Here is a 13,225-nt window from a genome sequence, read left to right as displayed (position 1 = left end):
GAATGTGCCTCTCCTAACTCTCCCAAGGTGAATATAATATAAACAAATAATGTCTTAACTACACTAGATTGTTTGACATATTACTATTCTAACTCATTACTGCAATGCAATATACGGTATACTGTTTATTGCTCAGGGGCTTATAAATTGGACAATCAGTCCAGTGTGTTCTGTAATGAAGGTTGGCAGCTGCTCCTGTGTTCAGCATTGTCCCAAATGTTCTGGCCATTGTTTGTTGCCCCACTCAAATTAGATTTCATCAGCAGATCTGACGGTGTGGAGTGTTGTATAAGTGTAAGTGAAAAATAATACAAATCCAAAAATGATTTGAAATAATACTCAAACACATTCAAACTATAATTGAAAAGTAATGACAACAAATGCAAAATGTTTTTAAATGTATGTCAATGGCAGTGATACAGTTCATTTCCTGTGTGCATCATATTCACACAACACTGGAACCAAGAGACAACTGGCCGCGCTGTCACGCATAAGAATCTGAAATCCCTTTTTGAAGCCTTGACATTTGCAAAACGCTATGTTAAGGTGTTATAATCAGAAGGTCACAGACATCACCTTTAGAGTTGACCGTAGGTGTAGAGTAGAGAACATGCAAACTCCATGCAGAAAGGCCCTTGTTCCAACCGGGGCTCAAACCCGGGTCTTCTTCCTGCGAAGGCAAGAGTGCTAACCACCACACCAACCATGTGGCCCATCTAAATTGTCTAATTTCCTCTAAATGGAAACATGATTTGGAAAAGACCATTAACTCCTAAGAAAAATGTTTACTGTTGTTATAAATCCAGTGAAAAGCAGGCTCATTTTCTTGTAAGTTTCCATTTAAATTGAGTTCTTTTTGCAACCGACAGAGTCGCCCCCTGGTGGCTATTCAGTCTATTTTTTATTTCCCAGTTGGCTTCCTCCTGCAAACAGTCTATGACTGAAACAATTGGAAATCAGTAGCTTCAAGATCACTATATTAAGTCCTACCTTGGGGTCTCAAAACAATGTCAGATATTGTTGGGACAGCAAAGCTGCAGCAATCAAAACAGTGATGATAAAAACCTAAATTTAAGTTTTGAAGGAGCTGAGGGTCAATAATAGCCACCCATAGTTCACCCTGACACACTCTCCTCTCACATCTCAACTTACCAGAGAACAGTAAGAGAGTCAATTTGACCAATCATAGACCCTGCTGCACCCATCGAGCCCTCTGATCATCTTTCACCTCCTCCTGGGCCTGTGAATTCCCACTGTACAGTCATCTGATCCAACTGCAGCAGCAAGCAAGAGGCCGCTCCTGACCTGCCCTGCTTTACACACTCAGAGAGGTGGGATCATAGCTTGTAGTTGGCCTTAAAAATGGAACAGTGTTCCCCCATTTTTTTCCCTCTTTCTCTGTTATTTGTTCCACTCTTACGTACATGTACAACGCCAGCATTTCTTGCAGTACATTGAAAATGTACCCTTGACTGTTTTATTGTATTTGGTTGAAGGATAATTCTGGTTTATTTCAACCTGGTGCATTTTCTGAAAATGTGATTATTGTGCATTGGGCTTACTTTGAATTCTCCATCTGTGTAATAGAGACTCAGGGGAAGATTGGCTCCTGCAGAACAGCATACATTTGGGGTGCGCTATATAAAGTGCAGGCCTCCTACAGCTTTTCAAATAAACACTATTTATACATGAATCATTTCTGTCTTTTGACACTGAATCAAAGACCCCCTTTAAGACCTGGTATTAATGTTCCTCCTGAGAGATCCAATCACAAGTAGACAGTACTAAACGTGACTGTTGACACCTGGCATTAAAATGCATCCTGAATGTATATCCTGGAAACACATACCCACACTGTATGTAAATACACACAGATGTCACAGATGTTTGTTCACAAATATCAAGTGATGTTTTTTAAGCAGTCTTAATGTACATATGCATATATTACCAGTGTGCATGAGTGACAGGTAGAGAGAGAAATGTTAAACAGACCTGAGTGATTGAGTACACTATGAATACAGCTCTACCACATCTTAAGCTTTGTTTCACACTGGATGTGTGTGTGTGCGGCACTTTGCATCTCTGTTTTCATTTAAGCACACACTGCCTGCATAAGATGCACGTGAGCGGCACAGCTCTTTCTCAAACAGGCCGCTCACCAAGATTCCATATGAGTCACGCGCGTCTAACGTCGGGAATATACATTGTAAATGGTCTTTCACCACAGTTTTAGTGCCTATATCTGTCACATGTGTCACAAACACATGTCCTGTTCCTGTTCCAAAATAAAAAGCACTATAGTGTTTCAGTTTGCCTGAATCCATTCTTTCTTTTTTTTTTTATTCAACAAAGTTTTATCGTGAAACAAACTGACAGATGTGTAGATGTGAGAAACAGTGAGAAACAGTGTATACATAATTCACCTGGTCCAAGCTGAGGAAACAGACATTGATATGTGGCTTTTTGGTTACACCTGTACTAAGCGCTCCACCTGTAATCGGATCACTCAGGATCAATGTTAATACCAGGTTTGAATGTATGTTTTCTTGAACCTGTGGATAATTATCCAACACAGTTGTAGCTTCTTGAGCTCATATGTCGTTCCAGATACATTAGCAGATTCTAAAAGTGGTGAGCACTGTTGAGACTGGCCTCTGTCTGTCATCGTGCATTTAGGACTTGTGTCAAGTTTTAAGAGAGTGGAGAAGTCAGTTTTCTTCCTGCTTCTTGCCTCGCTGTCTCCATGTCTGTCTGTTTGCGCTGTCGGTGTGGTATCTGTCCATTGCATTGGGCAGATGTGGAGAGGAAATGAGCTAATTGTGCCAAGAGTGAAAGCTCTTAAAGCAAGACCTCCTCTTCACAACAACTTACTACAACCACTCCCTTCTGCTGCGCCGGTCTCTTTCTGTCTCTCCAACACTCTTCTGTCTCTTTTCTTCGTAGTCCCAGTTTCCACATAATTGCATTTTATTGTCAGCTTTGCTTGGAGGAGGTTGGAGGAACATTTGTGTATCGACTCTTATTAGCTCACCTCTTATCTTTTCCACTTTGTCTCTGATCTAAATCAGCCAACTTGATACTGTCCCCTACCTCTCCTCTCCACTCACACTAAAAGTCCTTTCAGCAATAGCATAGCGTACCAAAAACCAATGGGGAATGTACATTTCCCTCCATTTAGGACAGTGATCAACAAATTGCTTTAATCCATTAAATTAGGGTGAAAGAAAATGCTGCCTCTCCACATTTTCCCTTTGCTCTTTTGCTTCTTGCGTGTTTTGCTTTCTGTCATACACAAACAGACACACTGTAAATGCAATTTTTCTGTCAGGGAAACCAACCAGGCCTCTCATAGTTGAAAGTGGCAACAAAAAGTCTGACCACTGTATAAAAGCCTAATTAAACAACAGTCTTTAAGGGCAGTCAGCCCCCACTGTAGCCTCAACCACACATGAATGAAAGAATAATGCTCCTTTGAAAAGCAGCAAAGTTTAATAATCTGAACCCATTGGCTTATGAAAGGGAAGCCCCTTAGCTAAGTAGCCCCACAGGTCACTTTCCATCTATTCCCCCCTCGCTCTCTCTCTCTCTCTTTCTCATTTTCTTCTCCTCTACTTCTTCTTTGTCCTCCTGCTGAGTCCATAGTCAGGGATAAGCCTGGCTGAACCTGAGCAGGTCTGTCACCTCCAACCTCCAAATACACATACATGAACATGCATCTGTGTTGGCATGACCAACCACTGGGCTCATGTGCTTGGATTATCTGAGAGCTATAAAAAAAAAAGAATCATCCAATTTAATCCAAACATGAAGTGCAAGAGCAGAGAGGAGGGGGTGGGCTTGGTAGCTCGGCACCCTCAATTCCAAGGGGTTATCTCAGAACATGACTGGGGGGGGTCAATTTAAGGGTCTCTAGGGTTCCTCCTCCCGACCTCACCACACCATTCTCCACCCCTAAAAAACTCCCCACTTCACCCAAGAGAGGGGGACCCCCTGACTGGCAGCAATAAATAGATTCTTTCTCTAACATGCCTAATCCTGCTAAACAGCAACAAATCCTATTAGGCCATGAATTATAAATCCTTCTTTGCCACCTCACCCTCTCCTCCCCCACTAGAGAAACCCAATTGCCCTCCTGTCTTCATAACAGGCAAGCACATACCCTCACATATAAAGACATGCTAGACCTCGGCAATGTTTGTCTTCACTGTGATGTTGTCAGTCGTCCCTTTGCTTCCATGTATTCTGGATGCTGGTGTGTGTGTGTGTGTGTGTGTGTGTGTGGGGGTTTGTGTAGTCCAGTACTGTTTGTCACTGTTGACTGAGTCAGTCAGCCAAGTCAGAAAATAGTATCCTGAGTGCACTTTGTTAGTGGTTTACTCACTTGCCAGTTGCTTTGGTTTGCTTGCTCGCTGAGATGTCTTTGTCCCACATTGTGTCTTACCTTGATGCAAAAACACACTTTCAAATTCCTAAAGATGAGGAAATGAAGTACAGAGGAAGAACAGAAAGAAGACAAGCACACACACACAACAGTTGACAAATGAATGATGTCATACATTTGTGGTTTTGTATCAGCTAATAAAGTAAACTCCTGGAAAAAGTAGAATGTTATGGCACCATAAAACACACAAACCTATTCAAAGGATTGTTTTATACTGTGTAATAACGAGAACCTTTATTTATATGATGACACACATTGGACGCATTATAAAGAAAGTTAAGCTACAGTAGAACTATTATATATATGAAACTATTGTTCCAAAATGCTCTGGAGAGCTAAGACATAACAATACAGGGAAGTATGGCAGTGGCCTATATTCCAACCACTTAATGTATGTCAGCAATGTGACCGTGGGTGTAAACCCATCAAGCATTTAGACCCTTGGGGATAACAACAGATATTCTCAGACAATATTTACCTTAAATGTCATTGAGTGCATTGTTAGGGAGTAATGTTCTGACCATTTCAAGCAAAGAGGAGGGCATTTTAAATTCATTAATTTAAACTTTGCTCTGATGATGTTTTCGACCAAAGTCTAATTTTGTGAGGTGTGAAGTTACTTGTCGCTTGACCAACTGTCTGTCATTTCCATCCGTAGAGTTCTAAAAGTGGCTAAACAATGCACTATAAAAACTCTCTAATGATATACTATGGGCCAAACTTCTTGACCAGACGTAGGTCTGGCCCCAAAGAGGTGGTCGTTAACCCCAAATTTATCTGGCTCTCTACATAAGTTCACTTTGAAGAATAATTATGGCCTCATCCTTCTCTTTAGGCTACACCTTAGGCCTGGATGGAACATTAACCTTATAACCCTGAATTAGTCTGGCCACATCTACAAAGTAGCTAATGTTCCAACCCCCCCCCCACCTCTTTTTTAACTGCAAAAGCTTAGCTTCAGAGAAACAAATGGTTATGGTGTGTGTGAAAGAAAATCTGTATTTTATGTTAGAAACATAACGACAACGTGGATGGGAACCAATAATCCTTAAAATACTACCATACCAATGACGATTTTCTTTCTTTATTTTGCAGATTACAATCTGAGATCTTTGTGGCCTTCCTGCCCTTGTTAAAAAAACACTTCTTCCCATGGCTGTACTTTTTCATTTTGTCGGCTACCTAACTGGAAACCTCCTTGCCCAAATCTTTGAGTTAATTTGACACTTAGAGTTGAGTCAAGAGGAGTTCACCAGTCATTAGTGTGTTTGTGAGAAGTACAGTCCTCTCCAATCTTCTCTCGGCGTGGTGGGAAAAAGCTGTGTCTGTCTCTGTTCTTCTCAAATAATGACAGGTTGTGAGACTTGGCATCATTAACGTTAAACATGGGTGGGGCTTTTTCTGAGGTTACGAGGATGTCGACCATCTCTTGAGAGGAGTTATTTTCATTGGTGGGATTTTTACATGGACCTATTCACATACACCTTTTAAATTTATGTGGTGACACACAGTCTGTGCATGTGTGTGAGCGATCAGAGTATATATATCACCACAACAATCTCATTGACCAATGCCATACAGTATATTGTGGGCTATGTGGAAAGAATGTGTGAGACAGCCTGCCCTGCCTTTGCTTTATTTATTATTTAAAAACACTTCAGTCTTTCGCAGTATATTATAATAGAAATATTTGTAAGAAGAATGCAGAAGGTGATGGTGACTCTCCAGTCTCTTTGGCATCTCCCTTGTTTTCCCTCTCTCTCTGTTGCCACACACATCAAACACAGCACAAGTCCCTTTGCTCTCTCTGTGTCATCAGCTCTTAATGGGCACTGGGCTTTGATGTGGCTTGGTTGGTGCCATTGTCTCCAGCATGTCTTGATCAGTCTCTATTGATCTGGTTATGGGGGATATGAAAACAACAGACACATAAGGAAGTGCGGAAAACAATTGTAACAGAAGCCATTTTTAACCAGCTGCTCCCATGTCGTGCGGGGACTTCTTTGAGGCTCAGACGACGGACTATGTCAAGTTCAGTCCTAAGATGTAAAGCAAAAATGCAAACAGCGTGAGGATAATGCACAGTATGAGGCAGAAGAATGCAAGTCAGTGAGCGGTACATTTGTGATTTAATCAGCGTTGTAAAACACGCCAATGTCTGTGTTCAATTAAAATATTGGTGACCGTGAAGCGCAGGAGGGAGAAGAACAGAGGTCTAAACAGCAGAGCAGCTGTGTTGTGTTTATCCTCCTGCTGACTCAATCTTGGCTGTGAACGAACATATTTCTACAATTTTCTGAATTTTTCAGTATTTCAAGCTGGACAATAATTTCAAAAACAAACTGAAAACACCAGTATAGACACATCTTTTTCTCATGGACATGTTTATACTTTCCACAACATGAGAAAGACATAGTTGGCTTATATTTGTTCCACTTCTTGAAATGTAAACCACATCCAATAGCACGCTTTGATTACTCATTTAGCTAATCTTCATAGAGATGACGGGGCCACAATGGGGGTATTTCTTGCATTAGAAGTGGACTGGTGATTGGTGAAGCTTGTCTCTTATAATGTAGTGTCTTAGCAGCGCAGCCTTATCATTCTTGCCACAACAGCCCTTGGCATGCCATCACTTTTAGATCAAACATACTTTAAAGAATGTAGTAGTCATCTTATCCTTCAGAGATGTGATAAAGGGATGTCTGTTTTTGTGGAGAACAGAAGAAGAGCACATCTCTTTGATGGACCAGTCACCAGTCTAACAGCTTATCTCACACACACACACACACACACACATGCACAGGCTCGCTGTGACCATAGCACATTGATGTCTAAGGCAGCTTTCTCTTGAGTGACTCCAAGGTTATTGCAGCACCATGGAAGCACAGGATATTTGACAGTCCCCTGCCAAAGAAAGAGCAGAGGGGGTGGGGTGAATGAGGGAGAGTTGCCATTGACAACTCGGAGATCTCCAAAGTGACGATCTGAAAATGAAAAAAAAAAGAAAAGCTTATTAAAAGAGAAGGGTCGAGGGGAGGCCATGGACTAAATCTGTCACAGCTTTTTAGGAGAGGTTCATGACTCCAGTGAGTATAGCTTATGTATGATTTCTGCTGTTGGGCTCCAACATGGGCTTAATCTTTAGAGGAAAGAAAATACACACAGCCAACCCTCCTGCTACAGAGGTGATTCATTCAGCGCAGGACAATGGAAAGAATCTTGAACTCATATTGCATGAGATCCGAGATGTACTGACTCAAGAGGAGTCCTGAGGAAATGTGCTGTGTCAATTTTTCTGCGTAGATGAAAAACAAACAGAAAAGGCAGAGAGGAGACAGAAGGGGGGGGGGGGGGGGGTCAGAAGAAGAAGAAGAGTCCCAACTGGCAAGTGTTCGAAGCATCAGCACGAGGGATGTGGGAATTACATTCCTCTCGTTTCTGTGTGCCAAATGGCTGCTCGTGGTGGGGTGACAGAAAAACAATTCCTTCTTCTTATCGACGATGGACAGCAAGAGGTGCGGGGTAGACCCCCCTCCTAAGATAGGGCCTCATGCTCTTTATGTTTGGTATTGTTTGTGTGCATTTCCTCCTATAGCTTGGGCAGGTCATGCATGGAGGGCAAGAAAAAAGACAGCAGTTCGACAGCCTTTGATGTTCAGGGTTTATGGTCCCATGTCAATGCATTGTCAGTTAAGTCCTTTGTTGTCCCTCTGCCTAATTAAGACCTCAGTGCGACTTGTTGACTCCACAAAGACCTTCGTTTGGGGAGGGGTAACACAAGTGTATGTGTTTCTGTGTGTCAAGGGTGCGAGTGTATGTGTGTGCTTGTATTTGTTACCTCTTTAGGACTTTTGTCTGGCATGAACACTGACCTTTTCAGGGCCAATAGTCCTTAAGGAGACCAAAACCTGGTCCTAATGAAGCAGAACCTCATTTCTGTTTTAAGTTTAGGGCTACGGTTTGAATTGTAGTTAGGAATTAACTAGGTATGTTTTTTTTTTTTTTAGAAAAAGGATAGCTGCATGAACCTGTGTGTGTGTTTCTGGTATTGCTCCCATTTCGGGGACCTCAAACTGTTTACACAGTCACATTATGGGGATTTCTCTTCCTTATGGGGACAAAAACATAAATGAATACTTTTTTTATGGTGAAGACATGTTGTATGGTTAGGATGAGGTTAATGCAGGGTTACCCAGTAGTAGTTACAGGTTAGGGTTTGGGTTAGAGGTTAGGGTTAAGTTTAGTCTCCAGGAAATGAATGTAAGTCAATGTCATGTCCTCTGAAGTCATGGAAAACAGACTCTGTGTGTGTTTGTGCATGTGGGTGTGGCTTGCTTTGACGGAGACATAGCTTGAGAGACACGCTCAAAACAACACACGTATCACCCCCCCCATGTACGAAAGCATAAGCTGTGACATAAGAATGGAGGCATCCATCTTTTGTTTGGAGGAGGACTTTTCTCTCGCTGCAGGCACCAGCAAAGAGCACTCACTATGCACACCCATGCAAACACGCAGGGCACTGAGAGACTGCATTTGTGCACGTCTATACACAGCGTATGCAGCGTACACTCCGTGACAAATGTGTGTTCACGTCTCAACAAAAATGTTAGTATTTGCAGAAAACTTGAGACCTTTTTTGTCGCCCCCTCTTGTGTTTGCAGAAGCACATGTTTTTCCATTTTTTTTTTTTGATTCTTAGTCTGAATCTCCCCAACAAAGATCTGATGATGTAAGTCTGCTGTAAATCCACCTTCTCAGCTTACATGCATGGATGTGCATGCATCAGCTGTCTAAAAAGTCACAACATACTGTCCATGAAGGGGAGAGACAGAGAGTCACTTTATGTACAAAAAAAGGGGGCAAAGAAAAGGGGGAGCAGCAGTTATACAAAAGTACTATTTTTATTCCAAAACATGATCTTAAGTAATACATCATGCTGCCTCCTGCGTGCTTCATCCCATGTTGTATAGGAATAGAGACTATAATGGAGACTATATGTACAAATTAGAACATGTCCCTTTCAAATGATTAAGGCCAGGTTTCGACCTGGAATTAACTTTCTGTGCTGAGAGATCAGATCACGAGTTGGTAGCATTAAGTACAGCTGGCATTAAAATGCGTCCTAGGTGCCATTCTGTGACCACATGTGATCAGATCTCACTACCATGCACTGTATGCAAATACACACAGATGTCATGTTTGTTTGTGAGAACAAAGCGTAGGTTTTTTTGTGTTGTTGCCAACTTGTGTGCATGTTTTTGTGTCAGTGTAAATGACAGCAGAGTTCATTAAAGCATTAGTTGAAGAGGAGGTTGTGAGTGCCACCAAGGTATGTGGTCCTATCTGTCCCCAAACCACCTTGAACTCGGTCCTACACTCTAACAAAGCAAAGTGTGAACAGAAGGCTCTGTTCATATGCATATCTAATGTTGAGCCTTCAGGGTTTTTTTCAGCATTTTTCGAACTTGAATTATTATAATTATAATATAAAGGTGAACTAGTATTCAGCAGAATTAGTGTGTGGTAAACCTTACTGTGTTGGACCATAGCAGAATGTATTGATTTGTGATCAATTCAAGATAATATTGCATAGCATACGATATAATAAAACCAGGATCACAGACTGATGAGGATGAGAAACCCTATTTGATACTATTACTATAGACCCGTGTGTGGCTCCAACTATCTACGAGCCCAGTTGTTAGTGTATGTTTCAATCCCTTGTACCAGTGAAATCCAGTCGCTCAACTCCACTTCCAGTCTGTGTTTTCTCATGATCTATTTCCATTCATAGCATACATCATCTTCACATGTTGCTGTCACACATGGCACACCCAAGGACATGTTTCAGCAATTTCTCACAAACAAACCAAATGAGTGCCTCCTTGGAAAAGCAAACACAAGTGCACGCCACACTGTCACCATGATTTGCAAGTATGAGTTTGTGTGTGTTGTTTGCATCCAGTGGTTTCTGTTTCAGTGTATCGTTCCATACCAGTGGGTTTTCATTTGTGTTGACACAGATGTGCAGCTTTGGGCCGGGGGGCGTGCGTTTTTGGGGGGGCTCCTTTGGGTGCAGACTGAGTCTGGTTGTTTTCTGTTACACTTTGCACCAGGTTGCAGAAAGTTGTGACCGTTAGGGCTGTGAGAGAGCTATGTGTGTGTGTGTGTGTGTGCAGAGCAGAGGTTAATTTATGTTGACACATATTGTTGTAGGTTGTATTTTTGTCCACATGAACGCTTACCTGCCAGTGTGTGTGTGTGTGTCCTCCTGTCAGGGGCCACATGTGTTTTGCTGTTGCATCACACTCTCTCTCTCTCTATTGAAACTTGAATGACAACTTTACTTTTTATTGATGTATTGACAACTCAGTTTGTCCAAAAAAGAGACCACTTCACATTTGTACACACACATTTCACATGTCATTTAGCTGTTGTTTTTCATTTGGAATACTAAATATGCTTCTCTGTCTGTGACAGGCTGTCGCACGCCCAAAGAGCAGCAGTGAAAGTCCTTCGCAGAATGCAGTACTTTGTGGCCAGGAGGAAATTTCAGGTAAGCAAGATGAAAACCAGAGGGGGGAGAAAAAAACACAACAGGGTGGATTAGAGAGAGAGAGACAGAGAGAGAGAGAGAGAGAGAGAGAGAGACGTACAGAAAAGGACCAAAAAAGTAGGAAACAAGCACATTTTAAGGCATTTTTGCTGATCCTCACAATTTTAAAGAGGTTTTCAGGGTTAAGACTTGCTTTTATGGTTAGGTAAAAGGTTATTCAGTTTGGTATTTAGTTTAGAGTCTGAAGAAAGGGGGCTAAGTAATGCATTATGTGTGAGTGTCCTCATGAAGAACGCTGTTCAAGAATGTGTGTGTGTAGGTGGTTATACACGAGAGGAGGGGGAGCCCCAAAGGCATTTATCAGCTGCAGTGCCTCTGTGCATGTGTAGCTTTGTGTGTGTGTGCATGTTTGTGTGTAAATGCCTTGAACTTGCACCTGCATGTCTTCATTGTGCTCACTTCAGTTCAAGCATAGTATCAGGGGAAATCTACGAACCTGTCTCTGGGGCTACAGTAGGAATTTACTTACTGTACTGCGCGCACACCGACACATACACACACACCATCACAAAAATACACTCTGGCACGTACACAACAGGACATGGCCTCACATAGCACTGAAGTCAGCAGAAAACCATTCCTGCAGTCGAATACTGGAGTTAAAAAAACAAAAACATAATCACGTTAGAGACACTTAGGCCATCATTTTCATGCTACATGTTATTGCAGAATGGTTCCTATATTTCTTACCATCTTCGAGTGTTCAATATGTTTTCAATTATGGCCTAAGTGATGTCAGCTGCACAGGCTATACTCTGTGTATACTAAGGATACCCTAAAGAGTTCACTGGGTTCTTTCTGATGCTGCTTGTATCAGTGTCACGCTAAACAAAGCTGAGAAAAGGCCAGGACACAATTGCTTTCTACTTGACCATCCACTTGTCAGTGTGCTCACACACACATTCTCTTTCTATAGTCGTGAGGACCATAATTGAGATAATGCATTCCCTAGCCCCTAACCATACAATCGCAAATTACTTAAGCCTTAAATCGTGAAAGCATGTCTTTACTACTTTCAAGCAGCACTTTTGAAGTTTTGAGGACCGGCACACAAAACAAATACTTTTGAATCAAAACTGGCCCTCACAACTACAGAAAGATGAACACACACACACACATGCATGCACAAAAAACACACACAATGAGTTGACAATGAACCCCTTGCACCTAAGGGGGTTGGGAATGTTTTCAGGGACCAAACAACAGAGGCTATGTTTGACAATGGCTTTTGTGTCCCCCCTGTATGTTTGTGTGTCTGTCCGTGTGTCTGTCCGTGTGTGTGTGTGCGTGTGTGATCCACAGCAAGCACGGAAGCCCTACGATGTGCGGGACGTGATCGAGCAGTATTCCCAGGGTCACCTCAACATGATGGTCCGCATCAAGGAGCTACAGAGAAGGTGTCTTCTTTGATCTCTCTTTCTTTTTTTTTTCTCGTTCGGTTCCTTCTTCTTTTGTCTGTTTCCAACTTTGATTTAAAGCTCTGATTTTTCCACGTCCCTCTCTACCATTACTTTGGATACCACCTCCTAGTCACGGGAAGAAGGAAGAGGTCGGAGCACAGAACATATCCTCCCAATATTTTTTGGTCATGTTGCCTTGTGCCATTTTCCTATGATCTGTAAAAGTGTCACACCGTAAACAAGAGCGTTCCCTTTTATCTTGCCCTTAACTCAGCTGTCAGTTCGACCTTCATTGTACCCCAGTAGTACACTTTGTTACTGTTCATCTGACAGATATGAGCCTTACTGCTCTCTGATTAGTTGCACCTTGTACTTTATTGCGCTGTAATGAAGTCCAGTCCTCACTAAAATAAAACCTTTTGTCCTGTTCTGAAAAACCCTTCTTTTTTTTTTAAAGGTGATTTTCTTCTTCCAAAGCACCTAACGCTCCCCCATGCAGGATAGTTAGATAATAACCTGGGTCAAACTTATGTAACTGTGTAGACTTCATAATGCCTTTGGCAATAATGCATTATAGTAAAGCATGATGAAATCTTTAAAGCGCGTAAGAGTAAAGAAACTACACCAAAAAAAATCTAATTGAACAGGAAAAACCCAAGGACAAAGACAACATCGCAGTACTGGCCACATCTGACTTTCCCAGAAACACCACAATAGTGCACTGACCACTTGGCATGAAATGGGTCACCGGCATGAATGAAA

General features: G+C 41.9%; 1 protein-coding gene across 1 annotated transcript in view; it reads left to right on the top strand.

Annotated features, from left to right (window-relative positions):
• kcnq1.2 (potassium voltage-gated channel, KQT-like subfamily, member 1.2) overlaps nt 1-13,225 on the top strand; it is a 160,346-nt gene that overhangs the window by 76,683 nt on the left and 70,438 nt on the right. Inside the window, exons 14-15 of the mRNA XM_058646519.1 lie at nt 10,928-11,003; nt 12,366-12,460. Coding sequence (XP_058502502.1) covers nt 10,928-11,003; nt 12,366-12,460 — 171 coding nt within the window. The remainder of the gene's footprint in view (nt 1-10,927; nt 11,004-12,365; nt 12,461-13,225) is intronic.

Source organism: Solea solea, chromosome 12 (assembly GCF_958295425.1).
Source record: "Solea solea chromosome 12, fSolSol10.1, whole genome shotgun sequence".
NCBI lineage: Eukaryota > Metazoa > Chordata > Actinopteri > Pleuronectiformes > Soleidae > Solea > Solea solea.
Note: the sequence above shows the minus strand (reverse complement) of the source record. Positions and strands in the feature narration are given on the sequence as shown.